Genomic DNA, 26049 nt, shown 5'->3' with positions numbered 1-26049 from the left:
ATGACCCAGTTTTTTGGGCTGAGATGAATAAACCCAAATAGTTGGGTTGAATAAATAACCCCCCAAAGTATTTTTTTATAGAGAAAAAATGAGTAAACTTAGCTATCAAAATCCTTTAGCTTTTGTTAAACTTAACACCCAACAATTAACTTTAAAACCTACCACTAACAACCAACCCAAAAAATTACGACTTTACCCTTACTCTTATCACTAACCACTGAAATGCAACCGCTAACCCCAATCATTAATCTAGAAAAAATGTCCCCAACTGCTGGTCCGCGGCCAGTTTTCGGTCTGGATCAGCTGCAACCAGGCCGCATGAGCTACACCCGAAATAATGAACTATTACACGTGTATATATTAATCCGGCCCGCGAGCCAACAGATTTCTTAACGTAAAGTATAAAAACCAGCGGAATTTTTTCAATCAATGAAAAACTTGAAATATTTTATGATTAATATTCTGAATTATTTTCCTCCATGCGGTCCGCAAGCTAAAACGCGTTTGATACCCCTGATTTAAAGGTTTTAGGATCATTATTTTGGGCTGTTTTTTATGTAAAAAGCGGGTCCACTACTTTGTCACGTTAGAAAATGACTTCCGGATCGAATTCTTTTTTAAAGGTACCACTGTACTTTTTCTTACAATATCAACATGGTATCCGTACCCCGTTTACCCGACACCGAACCCTCATCCTTGATTTCGAAACGCTAAGCTCCAATATATTTGATATAAGAGCCTTTCCTTGAGCCCGGCATTGAGGTGTCGGTAGTCTGGCGCCGGTTTTTGCAAGCTGCGACGCTGCAGCAAATCAAAGCTTATTTTGGCCGTTGCTCCCAACCAGCACTAGCTCAAGTGTGAAAAGGGTGTAACATGAGAGTCAGCATTAATCTCGCAGTTCATCCAAATGCGGTCCACGTCCCCCGCTTTCCCCTCGCAGGCCTTCCGGAGGACCTGCGCAAGTGTTGCTACGGCTACTGCATCGACCTGCTGGAGAAGCTGGCCGAGGACATGGGCTTCACCTTTGACCTCTATATCGTCGGGGACGGCAAGTACGGGGCCATGAGCGGCAGCGGCCGCTGGACCGGCCTGGTGGGCGACCTGAGGAGCGGCGCCGCCGACATGGCCGTCACCTCCTTTTCCATCAACTCGGCCAGGAGCAGAGTCATCGACTTCACTTCGCCCTTTTACTCCACCAGCTTGGGCATTCTGGTACGGTAGCCGGCGGTCATCGTTAGTTCGCTTTGGGATATTTTTGGCGTCCTGATGATGGGGGAATGAAGGTAGAGGACAATGTGTCAACATCTTCAACATAGTCAGCTGATGGAAATAACCAAGTGTAAATACTTTTATACTTAACTCGTTCAGTACCACAGAAGTATTTTTTAACCCCTGTGCAGTATTTTGACTTTTGTTTTCATTTCTATTAGTATTGCACTTGTCCTAATCTCCGTAAGTCTTGTCTTGTTCTCAACCTCCAAAAGTCTTAGTCTTGTCTCTGTGTCGACCTTGAAAATCCTTGGTCCTATCTAAGTCTCAGCCTCCAAAGGTCTTGGTCTTGTCTGGGTCTCAACCTCCAAAAGTCTTGATTCTGACTCTGTCTCGCCTCCAATAGTATATTGGTCTTGTCTCGGTCTTGACCTTCAAAAATCTTGTCTTGTTCTCAACCTCAAAAAATCATGGTCTTGTCCCTGTCTGGATCTCTGAAAACCTTATACAGACTCTGTCTCAACCCCAAAAGTCTTGGTCTCGTTCTTTTCTCCAGCCCCAAACGTTTTGGTCCTGTCCCAATCTCCGTAAATCTTGTTTCGTTCTCCACCTCCAAAAGTCTTAGTCTTGTCTTTTTCTTGAAATCTAAAAGCCTTGATCCTATCTCGGTATCTACCTCCAAAGGTCTTGGTCCTGTCTTTGTCTCGCCTCTAACAGTATTGGTCTTGACCTTCTTTTTCTGCATCATTTTCTCATTATTTTAATCAAATGATGGCACATAGTGTCAATCTAATTTTCCACCTGACTACTTGATAGAAATATCAGCGGAATATCCAAATAGCAGTACAGTATTATAGCAACCATAATTTCAAACACATTTCCGCAAATGCGGCCTGCTACCCGCCACCCCCACCGCTTGATTTCACCCTTTGGCCCCTCTCATCCAGCAACAGGAGTTCATTAGCGAGTGATTAATTAGTTTCGTTTTACGCCGAGCCTATTAATTATGGAAATTCCAAAAACGAGCATCGGTTTAAGACGCCATAACGGCTCGGAGAGGCGGGCGGGAGAAGACGTCTGAGCGCAGCCCCGAGACACGCCGCCGTTATTCGTTTGATTTGTTAACATCTCCCCGTGCGGCTGACATGCTGCGATGTATAATACGATGTGACGGTGGGGTCCCATTTCAGAATAAGGGCTCATCTGCCTGTAAGGAAAGGAAAAACTCCCTCGCCTTTCCACAGTAGACAAATTGTGCAAAATGAAAGACTATGTGGATGGTTTTTACAAGCTAATTAAGGGCTGGCTGTGTTTACTGACAAGACACCTCAGGCTGGTGGTAAAAATATGATGCAGATCCTGAAACGGCCCTCTTAAGGATTCGCGAGTAAAATGGTAAACAAGGTTCGGCGTGAAATAGCTATTTTACAGCACAGTGAGCAATACTGGACTTGAAAAGGAAGGCGTTGTAGTCAAGACCACGCCAACCGAGACATCGAGACTAGGACGTGTCAGGACGGAGAAAAGATCAATACTTTTTGTGGGTCGAGAGAGAGACAGGACCTAGGCTTTTAGAGGTATAGATCGAGACAAGCAAATACTATTGAGGTCAAAAACGAGACAAAACCAAGATTGTGGTGAAGACCGAAACTGTGAGATAAAGAGGAATGACGTTTAGAGATGGAGGCCGAGACAAGAACAGTACTTTTTTAGGTCGAGAGAGAGAAAAAGAGGCGAGACTGAGACAGGACTAAGACTTTGGGGGTTTAAGAACAAAACCAAACCAAGATTTTTTTTGGTCGCGACAGAGGCGGGTCTAAGGCTTTTAGAGGTCAAGACCCGAACAAGACCATGACTTTTGAAGGTTGAGAACAAGACAAGACTTGTTCTGGTCAAGACTGAGACAAGACCAAAACTATTAGAGGTGAGACAGAGACAGGACCAAGACATTTGGATGTTGAGACCGAGATAGGACCAAGACTTTTAGAGGTCGAGACAGAGACAAGGCTAAGACTTTTGGAGGTTGAGAACAAAACAAGACTTGGAGATTGAGACAGAGACAGGACCAAGACATTTGGATGTTGAGACAGAGATAGGACCAAGACTTTTAGAGGTCTAGACAGAGACAAGGCTAAGACTTTTGGAGGTTGAGAACAAGACAAGACTTGGAGATTGAGACAGAGACAAGTCCAATACTAGTCGAGGAGAGCCTGAGACAGGACCAAAACCTTTAGGGCTAGAGAAAAAAACGAGACCAAGACTTTTTCAGGTTGAGTCAGAGACATTACTAAGGCTTTTAAAGGTGGAGACAGAGACCAACTACAGACTTTTGAAGGTCAAAAATGAGGCAAGACTTTTGGAGACTCAGACAAAAACAAAATCTAAAGATTTTGAAGGACAAGACTGAGACAAGATGAAGATAATGGAAATTAAGACCGAGACACAAACAAGACTTTTGGAGGTAGAGACTGAAACGAGATCAATACTTTTAGGGGTAGAGAAATGCGCCTTTAATTGCTCATCGAGATCAAGATCCTTGAGACCCTGAAGAGCTTGGTCTACTTTATACATTTTGTTCAAATTCCACAAAACCTTTGTCGTCATCATTTCTGGTCCTCCCAGGTCCGCAGCCGAGACACGGCAGCCCCCATCGGCGCCTTCATGTGGCCCCTCCACTGGTCCATGTGGGTGGGCATCTTCGTCACGCTGCACCTCACGGCGCTTTTCCTCACCCTGTATGAGTGGAACAGCCCATTCGGCATGACCCCCCACGGTCGCAACCGGGTGCGCATCTTCTCCTATTCCTCCGCCCTCAACCTCTGCTACGCCATCCTCTTCGGCCGCACCGTCGCAACCAAGGTAACTCTGCAATCATCGACGGGGGCGGGCGGGATAAGATATGGAGAAAAGGCAATAGGGTGGGAACGGTGAAGGTAATTCGGAAGAGGATTTAAAAGGTTTTTGCGGCACAATGACAGAACGCAAATACAAAAACATAACCGGGGAGCGGAGAAGATTGATTTAGGGCGAGGTTGGACATTAGGCAGTGATGAAGTGGGGAGCCACGGGGAGGATAACGCAAGGGTAAGTGTCTCGACAGAGATTGGATGAGTTATGACCGGCGTGATCGGGATGGATGAAGTCTGAAACGGAGTAGAGGTCGTCCGGGAGGGAGTCGCCCAAAGTTTGAGACGGGTGAGAATCCAGAAAGGAACGAGCGGGGTCATCAGACAGAAGGACGTCACGGTTGGGTTTAGGGGTCCGCCCAATAAGCGGAGATGAGAATCGGAAGTGGACTAGGAAAGAGGGGGGCGCCGATGGGGAGCTCCAATGTTTTCTTTCCGCTGCCGCCGGAAAATGTATCACCGTTTTGATTTACGGGCGGGCCGTAAGGTTCCCTGACGGATTTGAGAGCCAAGCGAGTAAAACACCGCAGTTCCTAAAAGTGTGTACTTCTGAGGAATGTGTCAAACTTTATGAACCGCACTCCCTCAAAGGTCGCCTGGCCCAAATCAAATGCGAACGGAAAAGAGTCCGGATTTGGATGCTATCCACATCAAGGCCTATGGACTTGTGGTGGAATCATTGTACAATTGTATATATAATTTCTGTGATCACATAAAAACATATTGCTTGCACACGTAATGAAAACTACTCACACGGATATAAACAATTCCTGATGTGGTATTATTGTGAAAATTGTCACCACTTTCTTAGTAATCTTTGTAAGACCTTGGTGCACTTTTGCAAAAGATTGTTTTGACTTAAATTCGTGCTTTTTGTCCGGTCTCTTTTTATTGATAGCGCTAACAAATGAATTATGAAGTCATTGATTACTTTAAGTAATTGGATACTGATGTCATGGAGTCCTTTAGCTAAGGTAAGGTAGGTCAGTAAGTAGGTAGGTAATCACACTTAAAAAATAAATAAAACGTGAGTGGTTAAAAATAAACCAATTATGAGTCCCAGAGGGACTGACCCATTTTGGTGGATTTGAGGGGGGAAGGGGGTTGCTCATTTTGTACAAGACAACCTCAAAATTTAGGTTGATTAGTTCCAAACAACCCAGAGAGTTATGTCAAATTGGGTTGGTTCTTCTTTTTTTTTTTTAACTATCCATCCATTATCTCTAGCTGCTAATTGGGCTATTTTTGGCCCAACTGTTTTGAGAGCATAATAAAGTAATCAACTAGTTCAAGTATTTAAGAACTAAAGTGATAACAAAATACTACAGGTAATTAATTACTGAGGCAATCAATTACTTTATGTACTTAAGTATTAAAGTAATACATTTTTGGTAGTGTAGTAATCCAGTACTGTAGTTTTGGTAATACGGTAATTAATTACTTTAGGTACAAAAATAATCTATTTCACTTTCCTGCTTGCAATTAAGTTTAATAGTTAATTGAATCATCATTATATTCTTTTATTGATTCTTTTTATTGAATTATTATTATTGAATCATCATTATATTCTTTTATTGATTCATCTGGCAAACTGGTACTTTCTCCCTTTTTTTCTAAATAATACTTTCCATAAATCATCTTTATTCTTAATTTCTAATTAAAAAATGTGACTGACTTATTTGTTTTGTTGACATTTCCCTTAGTGCAGCTCCATCTAGTGGATGCATAATGCAACCCCAGCCACTACTGTAGCTTCTATTCTATGCGCCGATTAATGTGGAGCGCCATTTATATATATATATATATATACATATATGTAAGAAAACGGTTTTAATTGAATGAATTGCCATTAATTGGAGGTGCGTTTTAGTGCGGAAAATACGGTAATCAGTCTCAATCCTTGCAGACCAATTTTAATTCACGTCTCGAGCTACTGCACATACTCCAGGCATGTTGACCAATCAGTGTTCTTCTGAAGTGGACCCGGAACATTTCAGTACCCTCTACCCCCTTTATTCTACACCCTTACCTTTACCAGATAAACGCCGGAAAATTGATGGATAAACAGATCATTCAGGTTGAAATCTTGCCTCATTCATACCGCTGCACCTCGCTGAACGCAAGGTCATCTTCAGCCCTTATCCGCTTTGTATCTATTTTGAAAGCATACGCCGGCTGGAATGAATGCCCGTTCACAAATCCAAATCATCAATGACGTTCGCTCAAAGGCCCCCGCCGTGAGTCGGCAAGCCATCATAATCAACACGATCCCCCACCCCAGAGAAAGACTTTTAAAAAAAAACTCGTGGACGAAGAAGAACGCGGGTCCCCGTTATTAGCGAGACCTTCGCCTAATTGAGAGGTCGCGCCTTTGATCCCGGCCCGATGAGCATATTCGCCCCCATTAGCGATCCGGCCACCCGTGAAAACCGGCCCCATCCCGCCGTCTCTCGCCGTCTCGGAGCCAAACAATCACTTTCTTCGCAAAGCCGAGCTGACAACGTCATTAAAAAGCTGCCAAGGAATGCTTTTCCATCCAATTAACTCCCGTGACTTACAGGAACATGCCGCATTAGTCTTCGGACGAGCTTTAAACAACATTTTAACGTCCAACAAGGGGACACTGGTCTTAAACATGATTTTGCTGTTATTACCGCGTTTGTGGAATTAAACAAAAAAAAGTATTTACCTTTTTACGTTCAGCTCATACGTAGTTTGGCTAATCTCACCTTCTGCTGTCGATTGAAAACGACAAAACCGACGTATTTTTCGGATTGTAAATCACAGCTTGTAACATTAGATATTATAAATATATTATAGATATAACTTTCTTTTCAAACTTCCTGAAGATACTTTGGTGTCCGTTTCACTCGACGTGTGTTTACCGTATTTTTCGGACGATAAATCGCACCGGACGATAAACCGCAGGTTGTAACATCAGGTTATAAAGCGGAATATAAATACTAAGAATACCAAACTAAAAATACTAATAAAGATAGACTGACATTCTGAACATATTAGGAATGAGATGGAATGGAAGAAACTATACAGTTTTTTAACCGTATTTTTTATTACCCTGTATGCCGCACCGGACTATACATTGGAGGTTGTTACATAAGATATTTAAACAAAAAAATGGTACGTGGACTTTCTTTTGAAACTGCCCGAAGACACTTTGGTGTCAATTTCAGTCGACGTGTGTTTACCGTATTTTTCGGACTAAAAGCCGCATCGGAGTTTAAATCGCACCTGCAAAAATGTAACAGAAATTTGATTTGTATCAAGTATAAGACGCTCTGGACTATATGGCGCAGGTTGTAGCATCAGATAATGAAGCAGATTGCCCTCTGGTGGATAGTAAAAAAAAAAGCTGCACGGCACTATAAGCCACAGGGTTCAAAGCGTGAGAAAAAAGTGGCGTTTTATAATCCAGATTTTATTGTATTCTTGCACGGGTGGTACGAGGGCTTACTATTGTCATCGGTACTCTCGCGAATCATGTTTTGTTGAGCACGGAATAATCAAGGAATTCTTAAAACTTCACAATGAATGGGAAAAAATAATTTTGCAAATGTTTTCATCAAAATCTCCAAAAAGTGGAATTCCCGTGATATAGGGTCAATAAAATATAGGCAATGTTTTGCGAAGAAGTCACTCGAACGTAATCTAGCAAAATGTTGCTTTGTGTTCCAATTCATTTGCTCTTAGTTTGAAAAGAAGACTATGCTATCCGGTCACCCTAATTATAAAATTATATTTTAGAATACATACATAAACCCCCGTTGAAATTTCATATACCCCTAAAACGCCTCGATCATCAATTAGGTGTCGATTAATCGTGATTAGCTCAACGGCTCCTCTGCAGTTTTTCATGAGAACTGCAACCATGCGCGATAGCAATCAAGGTAACTGCCAATCAACGTAACTGCTCGTAATAATCTACGTCCAAAAAAAAAAAAAAAAAATGTCCGCGTGGTATTCGCTGCAGGGGAACCCTGAAGGACAAAAGAAGCAAACGGTCCACTTGAAGATAAGGTGACCTTTGTTGTTCCACGACTACAATAAGGCCGTCATTGAGGTTAGCCTCTGATTAATGTTCTGCTGTTCAAAGAAATTTCCCATCATTTCACCTTGTAATAAGCGCTTACGACCCAGGTTTACGCTCAAGCGTCCGGCCCTTTACAACCGCGCAAACTCGTCCCGTCTCTTCCTACGCCGGGCGGATTTTAATTGGCCGAATAAATTATCGGGGGCGGCGTCAAGCGCTTCTATCCCCGGGGCTGACAATTTCATGGAGGGATGTTTCTGAGGTGCCTTCCAAACAAGTCCCTTTTGTTGCATTTCCTTTAATACGCCTGGCCATCTTTTTTCAATTAACTTAATTGGGTGCTAATGCCGGATTTGGAAAGAGGATAGAGAGGTTTAAAGGAGGAAGTCCAACTTGTGTCGATACCTGGAAGGCTCACTTTTGTCTTTTGTCAATGGGGAAATAGGACCCAAAAAAAAACCTAATCCTTGCTTTTCCCGCTTTGCATTGAACGCATCAATTGGATCAAATGTATAAGTGAAGCATTTCCACAAAACCAGGCCTACGTCGCGGGGATTAGTTTTGTTATTGAGGAAAATGTGAGTTTTAAAGTCCCAATCCTGATTATTTTTAGAATTCTGACTAATTCGGAAAATTCTGATGACAGAACTAATATATATATATATATATATATATATATATATATATATATATATATATATATATATATATATATATATATATATATATATATACATATACACACTGTATATGGGGTGCGTCCCAAAACAGGGCACATGAGTCGGATTAGTTTTGAGTCATTTGGGGGATTTCTACAAAAAACAACCTCCTTACAAGTGTCAACTTTCATTTTCCCAGCAGGCAAAAAGTTCAAATTATAATCAAAGCGTACAAAAATAAGGGATTAGTAAAGACTGTGGACCGAATGATGATTGTGACCCAACGTTCTTTTTGTTTTTCTTAAAAACTCGGGATGTCAACTTGGCAACATTCAAACATTGCTGTAACGTCGTCCATTTTTTTTTTTTGACTACCTCCATGTATTATATATATTTACTGGAAATTAAATGTAGAATTAGATTACGTCAATAACCCTTTTTTTGTTTTCGGACACATTAACCCGATTGAAACTGATGGAAACATTTTCCGATGAGGAGGACTCTTGAGTGAAGGAAAAATCTGAGATGTCGTAATCCCCCCCCCCCAGACTCCCAAATGCTGGACGGGCCGCTTCCTGATGAACCTGTGGGCCATCTTTTGCCTCCTGGTGCTCTCCAGCTACACGGCCAACCTGGCCGCCGTCATGGTTGGCGAAAAAACCTTCGAGCAGGTGTCTGGAATCCACGACGATAAGGTTAGATCCACTTCATCGGACTGACAAATAACTCGGACCTGATTGGACTTGCGTTAGTCCGACGGCGAAAAAACTGAGATTCATACCAAAAAATATTTGAATTCACATAAATTGGAGCAACCAAAAACTCCAAATTTCACAGACCAATAACTCCAAACCATTTGATTATTTGAATTGTTTTCGATTGCTCAATAACTCAAACCTATTAGACCGACAAAACAAACTTTTGCATCTCAACCCGACCAATAATTTAAACTTGTTTGAACTTTGATCATTTTTGATTGGCCGATCGCTCAAAATTCTTAGAACGTGCGGTAACCTTAACCTTAACCCTGTCTCAACCTTAAACCTGAGAGTAAAAGAAACAGACGTCCCTTGATCACATTGGATCGACCAAAACTCTTAACAGGAAGTGTTGTAGGCTGACCAATAACTGAACCCGGCAGTGAGGACCAATTAATAACTGATACACGTTTGTAAATTTATAAGAGCAACTGATAACTCTAAATTACACCGACCAAAAACTCCAACCCGTATTCTACCTACCAATAACTCATACCTGATGGTAATCGTGTTCTGCGAAATCAATAACTTGAACCCGTTGAGCGCATTGGACTGACCAATAACTGAACCCGGCAGTGAGGACCAATTAATAACTGATACACGTTTGTAAATTTATAAGAGCAACTGATAACTCTAAATTAGACCGACCAAAAACTCCAACCCGTATTCTACCTACCAATAACTCACACCTGATGGTAATCGTGTTCTGCGAAATCAATAACTTGAACCCGTTGAGCGCATTGGACCGACCAATAACTCAAACTCATTAGCATGTTGGATTAACCAATAAGTGTATCCCAACAAAATGTAAACCTTTGATTATTATTCTTTTTTTGACCTTCCGGCAGCTTCACCATCCGTCGCTAGGCTTCCGATTCGGCACGGTGCGGGAGAGCAGCGCCGAAGATTACATGAAGAAGAGCTTCCCCGAAATGCACGACTACATGCGACGCTTCAACCAGCCCACCACCCCCGAAGGCGTGCGCATGCTCAAGTAAGACGCAAATTTCACTACTAGCCTGGCGGTATGCACTATGAATTTATATTAGATTGGCCAATAACCCTAACAAATTTTAGCTAGCGTATTTAAGCTTGTATTCGACTGACCAATAACTTATTTGGAAACGTTTTAGACTGAACAGCAAACATGTATGAACAATAACTTGAATTTATTTGTTAGTGATGGACCAAGTAACAACTTACCATATTTTCCGCACTATAAGGCGCAGCGGATTATAAGGCGCACCCTCAATTATTGACATATTTTACGAGTTTTTCCATATATAAGGCGCAGCAGATTATAAGGCCCACCCTGAATTAATGACATATTTTAAACGTTTTCCATATATAAGGCGCGCCGGATTATAAGGCGCACCCTGAATTAATGACATATTTGAGTTACTATGCTATTGACAGTTTAGAGTTATTATTTGAGTTATTATTATTACTTTGAGTATTACCATATTGTGATTGAAAAAGTTTTAAAATCTCAAAATTGATCCATGTATAAGGCGCACCTGATTATAAGGCGCACCATCAAGTTTTTAAAAAAAAAAAATTGAGGCTTTTAGCTGCGCCTTATAGTGCGGAAAATACGCTAATAGAAAGACTCAAAGAAGTTAAAAATTGCTAAACAATAACTTAAGCGCACTAAACTGACCACTGCCTTAAATATTTTTGGTAGCATCCTTGCCTGACTATTAATAATTCAAAAGAGTTTGTAAGCACAATTTTGTTGTTGTGCTATCAGATTCACTTTCTCATGCATACCAATTGCGAGTTTCTTTGCCAATAGGCGGGCGACAAACAAAGCGTAAAGCACACAATGTCACGCTTCCTTAATGGAAATCTTTATTTAAAATAACAACATGCAGGTGACGCTTGTGCAAATTTGCCCTTTACCCGGGATGAAAACACACGCGTGCACAATCGCAACCTTGTGTACAGATGAGCTTCTCCGATAGCCCCCAAAACACAAGAAGAAGAAACGCCAGCAAAGACAAATGTAACCTTCAAGTGGGACAAGGTGAAGATCGCCGGTCGCCACAGCGCGAGAAGCTAGCTTTAAAAAAAAAAAAGGTTATCACAGAGTTCACTCAAAAGCTTTAATTAAATTAAGATTTACCGCGTTAATTGAGACACCCCCGCCGGAATGATAACGGACTGCCAAAAAACGCAAGCAATTAACTGAAGGTTCACGCTAAAAAAGGCAACTTTTTAAGGACGCCAGATGAGCAAAAGTCCCAACTGAATTAGCCTTGCAAAAAAAAAAAAAATTGATTTTGTTGCCCGTCGGTATCAGATAATCACATTAGGTTCCTTGTTAGGATTAACCTGGCCCAAGTCACAACCAAAAACTCATCAAATTCATTACATTTTATCAGTCTGTTTTATGTATGTTTTATATGCACTGTATGTGTGTGTATATACGTATAGCACATACATATATATATATATATATATATATATATATATATATATATATATATATATATATATATATATATATGTGTGTATATATATATGTGTGTATATGTATACTGTATATATGTATATATATATATATATATATATATATATGTATGTATGTATGTATGTATGTATGTGTGTGTGTGTGTGTGTGTATATATACATTTACATATATATTTATATGTGTATATATATGTGAATATATATATATATATATATATATATATATGTTTATGTGTGTGTTTATATGTATATAACCCTAACCCTTATATATATATATATATATATATATATATATATATATATATATATATATATATAAATACTACTTACTAGGTATGTCTAAATCCAATATTGATATCGTAAAAAAATAAATAAAAATCCTCGGCAGTAGTTGGCGCTATATGGCAGTGTGATACCTCATCATACACATTATAAATAAATCTTTGTTCGCAATGTTGTTTGTTTACTTAAATTTAAAAAATATAAAACTTGAATTTAAAAACTATAACACACAAACATACGGCTTGCGGGCCTGTTCTGGCCCGCAAATGGGTCTAATCCGGCCCGCAAGATGATTTTGTAAAGTCAGGAAATTAGCAGATATTTTTGTTTTCAATTTTTTCATTTATTAAATATTTTACGATTAGCGTTAGTATTTTATGATTAATACAGGCGTTATACTTGCTTTATTTCGGACACTAATTTGAAGTCGTTGTTTTGAAGTTTATGGTATTGACCTGGAAAAAAAAAATGCTAACAAACATCCATAATCAATTTCCCGTTTTTTCGGAGCAGACGGATTTTCGTTCCCGTGCCGTACGAGCGTGATTCGTGAAAACGCATCACCACTAAAACGTAAACATCTCGCGGCCGAGCATCCCAACGTAAACACATATATCATTTAGCTAAGCCGACAGCCGCTGCGGCAGGCCGATAAGACTTTGGACACACTGCCAACGACTCTTCTTCTTCTTCTTCTTCTTCTTCTCCTTATTGATCGGCCTGAACCTAATTGACCTCTAATTATAGAGCGCTACTCTTTGCCGGCGAACAACGGGCGGCTGCAGATAAGTGCCGGCGCGACAAAGTGGATTTCGCAGGCCGCCGCTTCGGAGAAAACAATCGCGGTGGAGAGGACGACGGTGTCAAGTTTGCGTTTTTTTTTGTTTTTTTTTTACAAGCCCGCTAATCGGGGCAGGATTAGCTCACCGCTACCAAATTCGTGACAGAAACCCTTCAAAACAATATGAAAAGTTCAAAAGAAAACAATATCGACAACGAATTTACTGTGTATGAAACGGTTAGGAAAAACTGGATTGAAAAATACATAATAATTTTTAAAATTTCATTCAAAAAAATGTTGAATGTTTGTTTTCTAGAGCCGACAAAAACCTGATTGGAAAACGTTTATTAGAGCAGAGGTGTCCAAAATACGGCCAAATTGGCCAATGAGGCCCCGCTGTCCACATTTTTTCAGTCCGCGGCCTATAGTCAAATTTCAAGCCCATGGCATGTGCGTTTACTGTCGATTCACCTCTGTTTGACGTGCAAGGAAAAGGTCAAAGCAACAATATCACATTTTTATTTTGATTAAAAAAAATGCAAAGCATTAAAGGCGCATATTATGTTGGCAGAAATAAGGTTACACAGCATACTGTATAAAGTTTTGTGAGATTTTTTTATAATAAATTAATAGTAAAATAAGAAATAAAAAATGTTAGTTTCAAAATAGTTTTTTACGTTTGTTATAAATACAAATTAAAAATATGTATATATTTTCTTTAATTTTCCATTCAAACTATTATTTATTAAGTAATTTTCTTATTTTACTCCAATATATAAAATTTTTATAATAATGAATCATTTTTGTATTTTGTTTTATTTGTTACTTTTTTTTCTGTCATTTCACTCATCTGTAAATAGTGCAAAGTAACCTTGATTTTCACATCAGTGTCAGAAAATGGATGTAAATGTTGATCCAGTACCGATAAAAAAAAAAAATGAATTCATCATGATAACGGGGTTCACTAGTGGGTCGAGTCGGGAGCCGGAAAAAATGAAAAGACTCCGTCATTTCACTCATTGTTCAAGTTTGCCAATGTTTACTGCCAGACAAAAGGCTGACTTTCCAGAGTTGCTTTTTTCTTCTTCTTCTTTTTTTTTTTGCTGCGTTTGCAGAGCTGCGGTGTTTTATTGTTTACCTCCGGCGTGCCTGTCAGGCACAAAGAAACATGGGGGGGGGGGGGGGGGGGGGGGGGGGGATGCTTCCGCTGGGACGTAAACACACAGACGTGACCTGCCGCTCCACCTGGGTGGCCGCCATCCAAATGGGGAGCGGGAAAGCCTTTGTGTGGGCCGGGTCTCGGAGACTCCCGGTCTTCTGAGATCTCCCGTGGCCTCATCTGATTGGGGTTTCTTCTTCTTCTTCTTTTTGGCGGTGTTTGTTTTCCGCTCGCGCCGTCACCCCGGACGCGTTTTTTTGTAGCTTCTCGCTACGCTTGCGGTGTTTTCTTAACTTCAAAGTTAGAGTTTGGTTAAAGGTCTCTGGAATGTGCTCGCTAACAGGTTTGAGTCCTTACCTGGGTTGTGTTAAGTTTTGGTTGTTACTTTTTAGTTGAGTAAGCAGTGTATTTATGCACCGTATACACAGTGTATTTTTCTGAGGATAAAGCGCAGCAGCGATAATGTCTCCTGCTAGCTTGCAAAAAAAAAAAAACGAACCACACAAGGTTCAAATCATGAGAAAAAAATGTGACTTATGGTCTGAAAAAAAATAAATAAAAAAAATATATAAATATATATATACGTACTGTAAAAAATGCTATTTTTAAGTTAAAGCGCTGGCAACTCAGCTGCCAGAAAAATACCATTAATATATGGTAAGACATTTTCTAAATTTATGATAGAAACTTGGATTGAAACTGTTATTTTATAATAATTTAATTTTACAAAATGTACTGTAAAATGAGCAGTAGCAATACAGTTTTTTTACCGTAAAGAAATAGAAATTGTGTTACCGTAATTTGCAGTACTTACTGTAAGAAAACAGCATTTTTTTAAAGTGTGTATATATTTATATATTTTTAATTTAAAAAATATTTTAAAATAATATATATATAGATAGATATTTTTTTTCTATATATATATTTGTTTTAATTAATTATTTAATTTAAAAACAGGTTTCCCCCAAACCTAAAAAAAAAGAATGAATCAAATGAGAAACATTTTTAGAAATAAATATACACAAGTTTGATCCCAATGTGCTCTCTAAATCCCCCGCGGTGCGTTTGTGTGCCTGCGAAGGACGGATCCTCCAACTCTGGACGCCTTCATCATGGACAAAGCCCTGCTGGATTTCGAGGTGTCCATCGACGCCGACTGTAAGCTCCTGACGGTGGGCAAGCCTTTCGCCATCGAAGGTGCGCTTCCACGCTCTCCAATACAAAAAAAATCAATAACATCAAAACGGTAAATACCGCAAGACGCACACATCACCTCCGACGTCAACCTCCAATAACGGGAGGGCAAAAAACACCTCATATTTCAAAAGGTGGGCTGCCAAGACTTATTATTCTATCCAATCAGTAAATGTGACCATATGGAATGATATCGGATGATTTATGTCTGACTGGATAACGTATGACACATTTCCGTCTTTGTGGGTCACACGAGCGCACACACACATGCAACGGTTTTCCTATTGCAGCGAGGACGTCTCGTTGACATAATGCATTTCCTAACCTTGCCTAAACCTTCTGAAATACGGGGCGGGGGGGGGGGGGTGCATGGATGACCCCTAAAGGCTTTGTTTTTCTCATGTGAATTGTAATTGCAAAACATTTTATTTTCAGGCATTTTGATGCACTTGATTATTTTTTTCAGTTTTAGACTAAGCTATAACCCGTATAAACGCTGTAAAAAATAACAGCTGCTGAAAGTTGATTTCCTTTTTTTTTCTTATATTAAAAAGGATACAGGATTAGGTATTTTTATAGATCATGATCATATTTATAGTCAGTGCGTCGAGTGTGGGGGGGGGGGGGGACTCTGCAAAAAATAGACACACTGCCAAACCCTAACCATTACTATAACCTCAATCGAATCCAATTCAAACCAATGCTCTAAAACTGTGGTGTCAAACATAGGGCCCGCGGGCCCGTTCTGGCCCGCAAACAGGTTCAACCCGGCCCGCGAGATGGTTTTGTCAATTATAAAAAATAGCTGAATTTATTTAATCAATGAAAAACTTGAAATGCTTTGTGATTAATAGTAATGTTAATATCTTATAAGTTTAATGCTAATGTTGTAATTGACAGTCTTCAAAAAGAGTAATACATTTGAGCTTGTTTTAAAGGTATATAAAGACATAACTATGATTTTTTTTTTTTTTGGTTCCGCCCACTTCCGGCCCGGAAGCTAAAACACCCCCTGGTTTTAAAGCAAGTCTTTACGCTCAAAAAGAGGTCTGAACCTTTGGGCTCCAACAAAATGGTCCCCATAAGTCCATAACATCCCTGCAAAAAGGTTTGGTCCCCACAATATGGCAAAAACAAGAACTCACACACACGGTAAGTAATGTACCTGTGCAGTGGCATGAGCTGCACATTATTCATCAACACACGCGTTGTGTTGTAAGACCACAGGCCGTCCGTCATGCAACACACACTTTGACATACACGCGCACACACACATGCGCCGAGCCAGAGCTGGTTGAGGGGATCAAATAGTATGTTATCTCCGTGAGTGGCAGCGCTGATTCGCCGCATGAACTTGCACTGCAGGCTAAAAGAACGCGGGCGCTATCTATTATTCAGCGCCGACGTCTACAACATTCACACACACACACACGCACGAGTCACAAACATCCATTGTTTGTGCACACAAAACCATGGATGACCTTTGTTTCTTTAGGAGTCGTCATCCGTCATTGGCTGGTGGAATTCAGATTTGTTTTGGATGTAGGAAGATGTTGCAGCAAGTAGGGGGAAAGTATATCAATTTACCGGACCGGTACCGATTGATCCACGGACCGCCATGGGGCCGCGGGCCAGTAGTTGGGGACCCCCTGCTTTATCAACATGCTGTATCACCAAATCTACTTTAATGTGTTTCTTAATAATGTGATAGGAAACCGGATAAAACAAATTTCAAAATGAGAGTAAATTAATTGGAACATGTCGCAACTTATTGCTGAAAAATTGTTTCTCAAATTAGGGTATGCAAACGGGGGTGCATGAATGTGCTTTAGGGCAGTGGTCCCCAACCTGTTTATCACCACAGACCGGTCAACAACTTACCAACCCGGTACCGACCGATCCATGAACCGGTATGGGCTCGCAGGCCAGTGGTTTTGGACCACTGCTTTAGGGGGTATGTGAGATGTTAACTGGGTTTCTGCAGGTATCGACAAATCCAACTGAATGATTTTCTTAACGACAGAAACTGGACATATTTCTTTTCGAAATGGGAGTAAATTCATTTGAACATGTTGCAACCTATTGCTAAAGAACAGCATTTCTCAAACCAGGCTTCGTGATGGTATTTAAGGTAGTTAAAATGGTTCCTGTCACTATCGGCGAATCCCATTCTCTGCTCTGACAGGAGCAGTACAGTTATCCTTTCAAATGAAGAGCAAATTAATTGGAACATGAAGCAACTTCTTGCCAAATTCTCTCATAGTGACTTTTACCACCCCCCGAAAAATGAACTCCTTTATTTTGTTGTTTTATTGTCATCAGTGGCACCATTTTACGCAGTTCCCGTAGTTGCCAAGAATATGCCAAGAAATGCCTTAGATTCAAAGTTTAATCAATCAGACACGGATGGAACAATACTCTTGTTTTAAGATTTTTTTTTTTTCCCCTAAAGATGTTTTGCGCTAGTAAGGGGGTACTTGGCTGAAAAAAAAAATATTTCGCAAGGGGTACAGGATTGAAGAACGGTTGAGAAGCATCACCATCAATAATACAAGAATCTCCGCATAACCTTTGCAGAGGTCTGTGCGGTTTCTCGTCAGCTTCGTGTTTTGCTCCTTTCAAGGGGGTGTTGCATGGTGCAACAGATTTATGGGGAAAAAAAATGTTTCGCAAGAATTCTGGATAAAGATTTGGGCTAACTCTTTTCAGTCTTTTTTTTGAAACTTCAAAATGTCCAAAATGTGGTCTACATTTGTAGAGTTTTTTTTTTAAGTGTACATTTAAAGACAAACAAAAAAAATAACATTATATTTGGGGCACAACAAAGCAAATACTTTCGAACGATTTTGGAAAGAATTGGATTGGTTTTGTTCCTTCCATACTTCTTACTTTGGTATCCGATTTTAGATTATCTACAGTTTTTTTACCTTTTCCCTCAAAAACACCTGATTCAAATGATTGGGATCATTTTGAAGCTCCTGCAGAGCTTGCTAATGAGCTAATCATTTGAATCAGGTGTGTTGGGGAAAGAAAACCGGAAAACATGCAGGATGCCGGCCCTCCAGGACTGGAGTTCCACACCTATGGCCTAGAAGGTTTATTAAGGTGAGTATAACCACCTTATAAACGAACAACCCCCCGCTACCACTCAGAACGGCGGCATCGATCAAAACGCGGACCGGCTCCCCGACTCTCGGCGTCCCCTCGTCGGACGTTGGCTTGATTGTAAAAAGGCAGACGCGGAAGCGGGGACGGGGCGGTAAACGCGAGGGGGGAACGAAACGCGGCCGAGGCGCTCGGCGATACGGGCGCCTTTCATTCCGGTGATAAAAGAGGCGGGCGACGGAGTCGCCTAATCAAGACAAACCTTCACCCCGGACGGGAGAAGGGAGAGCAAGCGATGCGAGGACGCCGACAGAATTAATGTCGTGATTTGCGCCGCGCAAAGACGGCCGACCGCGGGGACTCCGGTCCCCCGCCGAAAAGGTGCGAGGGGGACAACGGGCCCATTAATTATACTGCAACAAGCGGACCTTCGCTCGCTCCTTTTTCTTGTCGGGTTTTTTTGTTTGTTTTTTTTTGTTTGTTTTTTTCTGCGCCGTTGATCAGGCCGCTCACGTCTCGTCCGCTGACGACTTTTAATGGGAAAAGTTGGAGAAAATGCAATTCGGCATCCCTACTTTGGAAACTTTGGGGGAAAGGAGGAAAGTCGTATCGGATTTATGTCAATATGGGTTAGGCCCAATAGAATGCGACCGATTTTCGTAGTTTGTGTTTTTTCTTGTTCGTTGTACACAAGGAAACAATGTGCCGAAAACTGGAGGTCAGAATCTTTCCGTTTTTTTTTCCACGAATTATTTAACGTCGAAGGAGAAAACCAAACTTTTGCAGCGTAATATTCAGTTTTTTTCTGTATTTCATGCTTCCAAATTTCACAGAAAATTTGACAGTGCTTCTTGATTTTTCATGTTTTTCTCGCTATCTTGTAAAATTTGCGTTTTCACCGAGTTTTCCCCTCCGTACCCACAGCCATATCCGTAGCTTCTTCTCAAGTATTCTCGCAACTCCAGAAATTCCGTTTCCAACTTCATTTTTAACGTGCTAGCTTTGGCTTCCATATCCAACATTTTGAAGCTTTTAAACTCGTAACTCTTTTTTTCCTCCGACTCTTTATTAGGCGCAATTTCCATTTTGGGCTCTATCAAGCAAACGTATATAACATCCGGTTTATAGCCCCCAGCCTACGTAATGTACGTAACGGGCAATTTTCTCCGATCGGTTGATCCTTGCCAGCGTACGTACTGTACATAATATCCTATGATTGTTGTATCACTGCTAGCGTACTTACTGTTCTTATTCCGGAATTATCTGGTATAATTTACTGATTTGGGGATTCATCGCACACGCAAGGCGCATCGCATTATAGGGTTATTATAGGCTGATACAGGGTGACCCAAAAAAAACTCGAATTAGGCCCCGTTTCTTAGTGTTTTGTCCGAAATTCAAAACATCACATCAAAACACTAGAGTCTTTGGCCTTTTTTTTCTCCGTTCTACAGCATATGTTCTAGACGGCCCCCATTTAGCTCCGTGCATTTCTTGAGGCGCAGCACGAAGTCGTCCAGACCATCTACCCGTCGTCCATGAGCGAGTTCCGGTTCCGGCAAGACGGAGCAAATTCTCCCAACTCAAACCTGTCCCGAGATTGGCTGAAAGAGAACTTCGAGTGATCAGTCTCAAGAGGGCCCCCAGATTTTTTTCTTTGAGGCTGTCTTAAGGACAGAGTCTACGCAGGGAAACCCAGAACCATCACGGAACTCAAAGCCATCAGGGAGGAGATGAGAGCCATTACCAATTCAGTCTGTAAGAACGTCAGGGACAACTTGGTGCCGTGCCTCAAGAAATGCACGGAGCTAAATGAGCTAAATGCACGGAGGCCGTCTAGAACATATGCTGTAGAACCAAGAAAAAAAGGCCAAAGACCCAAGTGTTTTGATGTGATGTTTTGAAGATAATAAACTACTTATGACCAAAGTTTCATTTGATTCGGACGAAACACTAAGAAACGGGACCTAATTAGAGTTGGGGCCCGTTTTTTTTTTTTTGGGTCACCTTGTATTTACTCCTTACGGTAAGGAAAATACGGTCAATTTTCACCTTCATAAGTGTGCCCAGCGACTATCTGGCAACCCGCCGAGCCTCACGGTCACCCGTACTTCAAAAAACGTACGCGTCCAAAACAATAGAGCGATAGGGTCCGCATTCCCAAAACAATTATGAGATAACGTACGAAGATATGAAGAAGTATGGCGGCAACGTCGCCCCGCATGTTGATGGTCGCAATGCATCATCGCCACGCCCCGTTTGGAGATAAAAAATAAAAATAAGTCAAATGGATGGCGCTGTCTGGCCGTCAGCGGCTTCCTTTTAAGTGCTTTCTGATGCTTCGCCGTCGTCGATAAGCTGTCGGCGACGTGAGGAGAAGCACAACGGCGGGTCCCGGTGGGCGCGCTTGTTTGCGTACAGGCATCCTTGCCAGACGCCGCCAGACACTTCATTAGGGACAACGGCGCCATCTAATGACATCCGAGACATGAGCCGCATCAAACGGGAGTAATTACGCTCACTTTTGATTGACGCTTTGTCGGACGAGGCATCGTCTTCGCCGACTTTTCTGATTATTCATCTCGGAGCGGAGCTTCTCAACCGGTGGCTCGGGACCCGGAATTTGGTCCCGGATCCATTGCGAGTGGGTCGCAAACAACTCAAAAACGTGCATTTTTTGTGATTGATTCTTTTTATGTTTTTTATTTCGGTATCTTGTTTTCAACAACGCTGTTTTGGGGCCAAAAAATGTCCAAATACACAAATACGTAGAACGTTGGTTGCAAACAAACACCGAATATAAATTCGCGACTTCTAAGTGTTTGAATACCGTTGAAATGTACACTTTAAATTGGTAGTACATTTTACTCTAAAAAGATTATATTTGTTCCCATTCTAATCCGACTTTGTTGTATTTTACTTTTGAAATTTCGATATATATACACACACCGTATATATGGCTTTGTGTCCCTTGTTGTGTCCACTTTGTCTCAGCAAAGCAGCAAAGAACTGAATTACATTTCACCCAACAGGGCATCATCGTAAATTCCAGGATGTCCTTTGCTGAGCACACTAGGACTTAGTCAGTTAGCTCCAATTACTCAAAGATTATAGAGCAAAATCGGATGTCCACCACAGTGGACACACATGAACAGTTCTCAGAAATGTTCCTAAAAATTTGACATGAAGGGTTAAACTCTTTCCCCCAATAACAAACATCTCATTAGCAGCTGCAATCAAACCTGAGCACTAATTTCCGATCGCGCACGTGTCCCTAATGTTCTTTCCGATAGCGAGCCCGCTGAGAAGTCTTACAGATTAGAACCTGAAGTGAGCGCGTAGCCGTAGGGGAGATTTGTGTGTCTTTTATGGTCCATGAGGAATGATAAGTGTCGTCCTGCTTACGTTCCATCATTTGTTCAATAAATGGGCGCGCCGAGGCTGACGACGGTTCGGGCGACGTCTGTCGGGAGGAGGAGACGGGACCAGGCAAAGGGAGCGACAGATAAGAGAGCCGGAAGAAAAAAAAGAAGCAAAGGGATGATGGAGATAAACAGCAGACCGAAATGGGCGAGATTACAAGCGGTAATTGCGACAGAGGACGCAGCTTTAAGGCGGTGTTACAAGAAACCGTCAAAAAGGGTTCCCATCAAGCCTTCGAGAGGAACTGAACATCTGCATATAATTTCGGATTTTATCTCTCGTAGCTCACACGTGTTGACGTTCATGCCAGATGTCTTACCTGCGTAACCATTCATCATCGGATCATCACCGAAAGGTCGTTGGGTACTTGTTTGTGTCTGAAAGAGGGCGGTCTCCCTCTGTTGGCATCTGTTTCCTGTCTCCGTTTAGTTCCGGACCAAGTCGAGACAAAGACTTTTCAAAGGTTGAGACTGAGGCAAGATGAAACCCTTAACTCAAGACTTTCAGGGGTCAAGATGAAGTTAAAGGCGACATGATACGAGAACAAGATGAAGTTGAGACTAAGACCGAAAGACTGATTAAAGACTAAGAACACGAATGGATGAGAGAGAAGTCCTGGCCGAGACGAACAGAGACCAAGACATTGAGGAACATACACCAAGTCTAAACCAAGACTTCAGAAGTACACCCTAAGGGTAGAACCGGACATTAGGAAACTGACCAAGTCTAGAGCAAAACTGAGTCAAGATGAAGTCAAGGTCAACACTTTAAGGGGACTGGATCAAGTTAAGAGTACAGAGAAAGACTTTGTGAAAGACTACAGGGTCTTTAAAGAACTGACACCAGGTAAAGACCAAGACTTGAAGGAGAAGAGATCAATGCTAGACTTGAACATTAAGAAACTGACACCAAGTCCAGACCGAGTTTCAAAAGAATCCAGATTAAGTCAAGACGGAGGCAAGACATTTAAGTCCAAGTATATCAAAGGATGAGACCGAGTCACTACAAACCAAGTCCAGACCAGGACTTTAAGTTGAAGTCAAGGCCAACAATTTACGACATGAAATTAAGACTAAGAATGAAGTTAACACCAAGTCTAGACCAAGACTTTCAGTCGAGATGAAGTCGAGGCAAACACTTTGAGAAGACGCAAATAAGCAAGGACTAAGATTGAAAGGACGCAAACCCAATTAGGGATCAAGTATATAAATAAACTAGACTGTTATTACCAAGTCTTCAAATAACTGACCCCAAGTCAAGACCAAGACTCTAAGAAGCAGAGACCAATGGTAGACTGAGACATTAAGAAACTGACGCCAAGTCCAGACCAAGACTGTAAGACACAGAGTCAAGACTAAAACTCAAAAGAGGCAGGACAATCAAAGAGGAAGGAGCCCAAGTCACTACCAAGACTTTAAAGAACGTTCATCAATTTATGAATTAAACTGGAGTAAAACTTTGAAGGGATGTGATGGAAACAAGTCCAACCCTTTAAGAAACCAAGACTTTGTTAGATGAAGACATAGTCTGGACGTAGGCCAAGGTCGAGACTACAACAGAGTCAAGTTGATACAAAAGGGAAAGATCTTTACACATTAGATATATCTAAGACCCTGACTATGCCGATTGTGTTCCAAGGAAAACCGATTTAGGGTTCTTAAGATTCTTTTGTTTTTTGACACAACATGTTGTGAAAAATTCTAGTGGCTGTCGTGTATTTGCCCATCATGCTTCCTGAAAAGGCCACCATGTTGCACTGACCTTCTGTGTGTGAATGTGTGCTCACATTTGCGCGTCTGTACTCGGCCGCAAAGTGCTTGATTTGGATTCCGGCTGAAGCCTCGTGAGCCAATAAATCTTATTTCAGAGAGCATCTGCCCTTTAGCTAATTGAGGCCGACCGACTGACTGGTTTTGTTACTAGCGCGGCGGGCCTGGGCGGCTTTCGGCATGACTACCTCGCTGTCACACGCTGCGAGAAAAAAAGCCAAAGGGCATCGCTGGCCACACGCGCACAATCGACCCCCGCCGAGCCCAACGATTTTCTCACTCTGTTTTGCGCGGAAGGTTAGCATTCCGTTATTCGGTTTCAGAAATGCTATAATGAGCACAAGTATCGGGAACGCGGTAAGGTAACGTCCTTCTCCAAGGTCGAATTGTTAAAAAGGACGCCCAAGTCATAACAAAAACTTGGACCGAATCCAGCCCTAAACTTTGAAAGCCCTTGAGGACTACAGACGGTTTCAAGAACGCGATTTTTATGTTGGAAGACCAAGTTGAGACCAGATCAAGAAAAAGGCCCAGAATAAGTCAAGACTCATTAGAAGGGTTAAGACCAAGGAAGACCAACAATTAAGTTGTTGAAGCAAACTCAAGTCCTAGACTTTAAGGCATGGGACCAAGTCGAGATTAAGGTTTTTAGGAGGCCGTGATTGAACCGAGGCGGCTCGAGACCGAGTCAAGACCGAGAAGGAAACTTTGAAGGGTTGAGGCGGTCACGATCGATATTTAAAATCGGCCGTGCCAAGTCAAGACAAAGAGTTGGGACCAAGGCATGGGACCAAGTCGAGATTAAGGTTTTTAGGAGGCCGCGATTGAACCGAGGCGGCTCGAGACCGAGTCAAGACCGAGAAGCAAACTTTGAAGGGTTGAGGCGGTCACGATCGATATTTAAAATCGGCCGTGCCAAGTCAAGACAAAGAGTTGGGACCAAGGCATGGGACCAAGTCGAGATTAAGGTTTTTAGGAGGCCGCGATTGAACCGAGGCGGCTCGAGACCGAGTCAAGACCGAGAAGCAAACTTTGAAGGGTTGAGGCGGTCGCGATCGATACTTAAAGTCGGCCGTGCCAAGTCAAGACCAAGACTTGTAAGGGGCTGGGACCACGTATAAATGTCCATCGATCCCCGGCAGTTCCTGGAAAAGCAGGAGTCCTCAAACACGTCTGCGGTTGCTGTCTTCCAGGTTACGGCATCGGCCTGCCGCAAGGTTCACCTCTGACCCGCAACGTATCGGAGTTTGTGAGCCGCTATAAGTCAGACGGCTTCATGGACATGCTGCACGACAAATGGTACAAGGTGGTGCCCTGCGGGAAGCGTGTCTTCGCCGTGACCGAGGTACGTGACGGGACGGGCTAAGGGGGTGCGCTTCAGCCGCCGTTTTCCTGCTCCGCCTTTAAAGGCGACACTTCTGGAAATAATACTCCCTTTGGGACCCCGCCTGACAGCCAGCTGTCACGCGCAGTTACGCTCAGCACGCACACATGGCTGTGCGGGAAACCATGAAAGGGTCAACAGTCAACTTGTATTTTTCACTGCACCTTTTGGTCGGTAGGGTTTTTATAGTTTCTACTTTTTTTGGATCTTTATCTGGTTAACCAATATGATATATTTTATCGTCTGTGATTTGTTATGATTGGATTTTACATATTATTATTACATATTAGTATGTATAAAGTGTATATATTTATATATATATATATATATATATATATATATATATATATATATATATATATATATATATATATATAGGTAAGTTTATGTATTTATGTACTTATGTATGTATGTATTTTTGTTGTTGTTGTTGTTGTTTTTTTTACCCAATCCCTCATTCATTCACTTTTTTATGCGGTCCCTATTCAGTGTATTTTTTATTTTTATTTTTTTTATGAAATCACTGCCATCTAGTAACCTTTTCCACCATAGTGCCATCTTCTGGATCTGTTGGGGATTTTCAGCCTTTATTTATGACTACGACTTTATTATAATTTGATTTTTTTTTTAAATACTGTCTTTTTAACAATGTTATTAATAGTGTATTTGACTGTTAGTATAGTTGCTTAAAACCTAAGATCATCAGTAGTACTGTTGTCAACTTTTATTCAACAAATGACAAAATGATTAACAGTAGCTTGTTTTCCCCTCTTCTGGTTCCGCCGAGGTACTGCGGTTGACTTTCAAAACGGAACCTTGAACAACAACTCGCCGCTTTTTTTTTTTTTCTTCCTGTGGGTGCGAAGGTTGTTGTTTGGGCTAATTCAGGAACAATTTGGG

The 26049-nt window shown here is 41.5% G+C and overlaps 1 protein-coding gene across 1 annotated transcript in view; it reads left to right on the top strand.

Moving 5' to 3' along the window:
• grin3ba (glutamate receptor, ionotropic, N-methyl-D-aspartate 3Ba) overlaps positions 1–26049 on the top strand; it is a 103231-nt gene that overhangs the window by 70889 nt on the left and 6293 nt on the right. The window contains exons 4-9 of the mRNA XM_088434078.1: positions 941–1212; positions 3832–4068; positions 9371–9517; positions 10429–10574; positions 15356–15471; positions 24959–25110. Coding sequence (XP_088290204.1) covers positions 941–1212; positions 3832–4068; positions 9371–9517; positions 10429–10574; positions 15356–15471; positions 24959–25110 — 1070 coding nt within the window. The remainder of the gene's footprint in view (positions 1–940; positions 1213–3831; positions 4069–9370; positions 9518–10428; positions 10575–15355; positions 15472–24958; positions 25111–26049) is intronic.

Source organism: Hippichthys cyanospilos, chromosome 14, assembly GCF_059441005.1.
Source record: "Hippichthys cyanospilos isolate Australia breed blue-spotted pipefish chromosome 14, RoL_Hcya_1.0, whole genome shotgun sequence".
Lineage (NCBI taxonomy): Eukaryota > Metazoa > Chordata > Actinopteri > Syngnathiformes > Syngnathidae > Hippichthys > Hippichthys cyanospilos.
The sequence above is the reverse complement of the archived record's forward strand: the minus strand, read 5'-3'. Positions and strand labels throughout refer to the sequence as shown.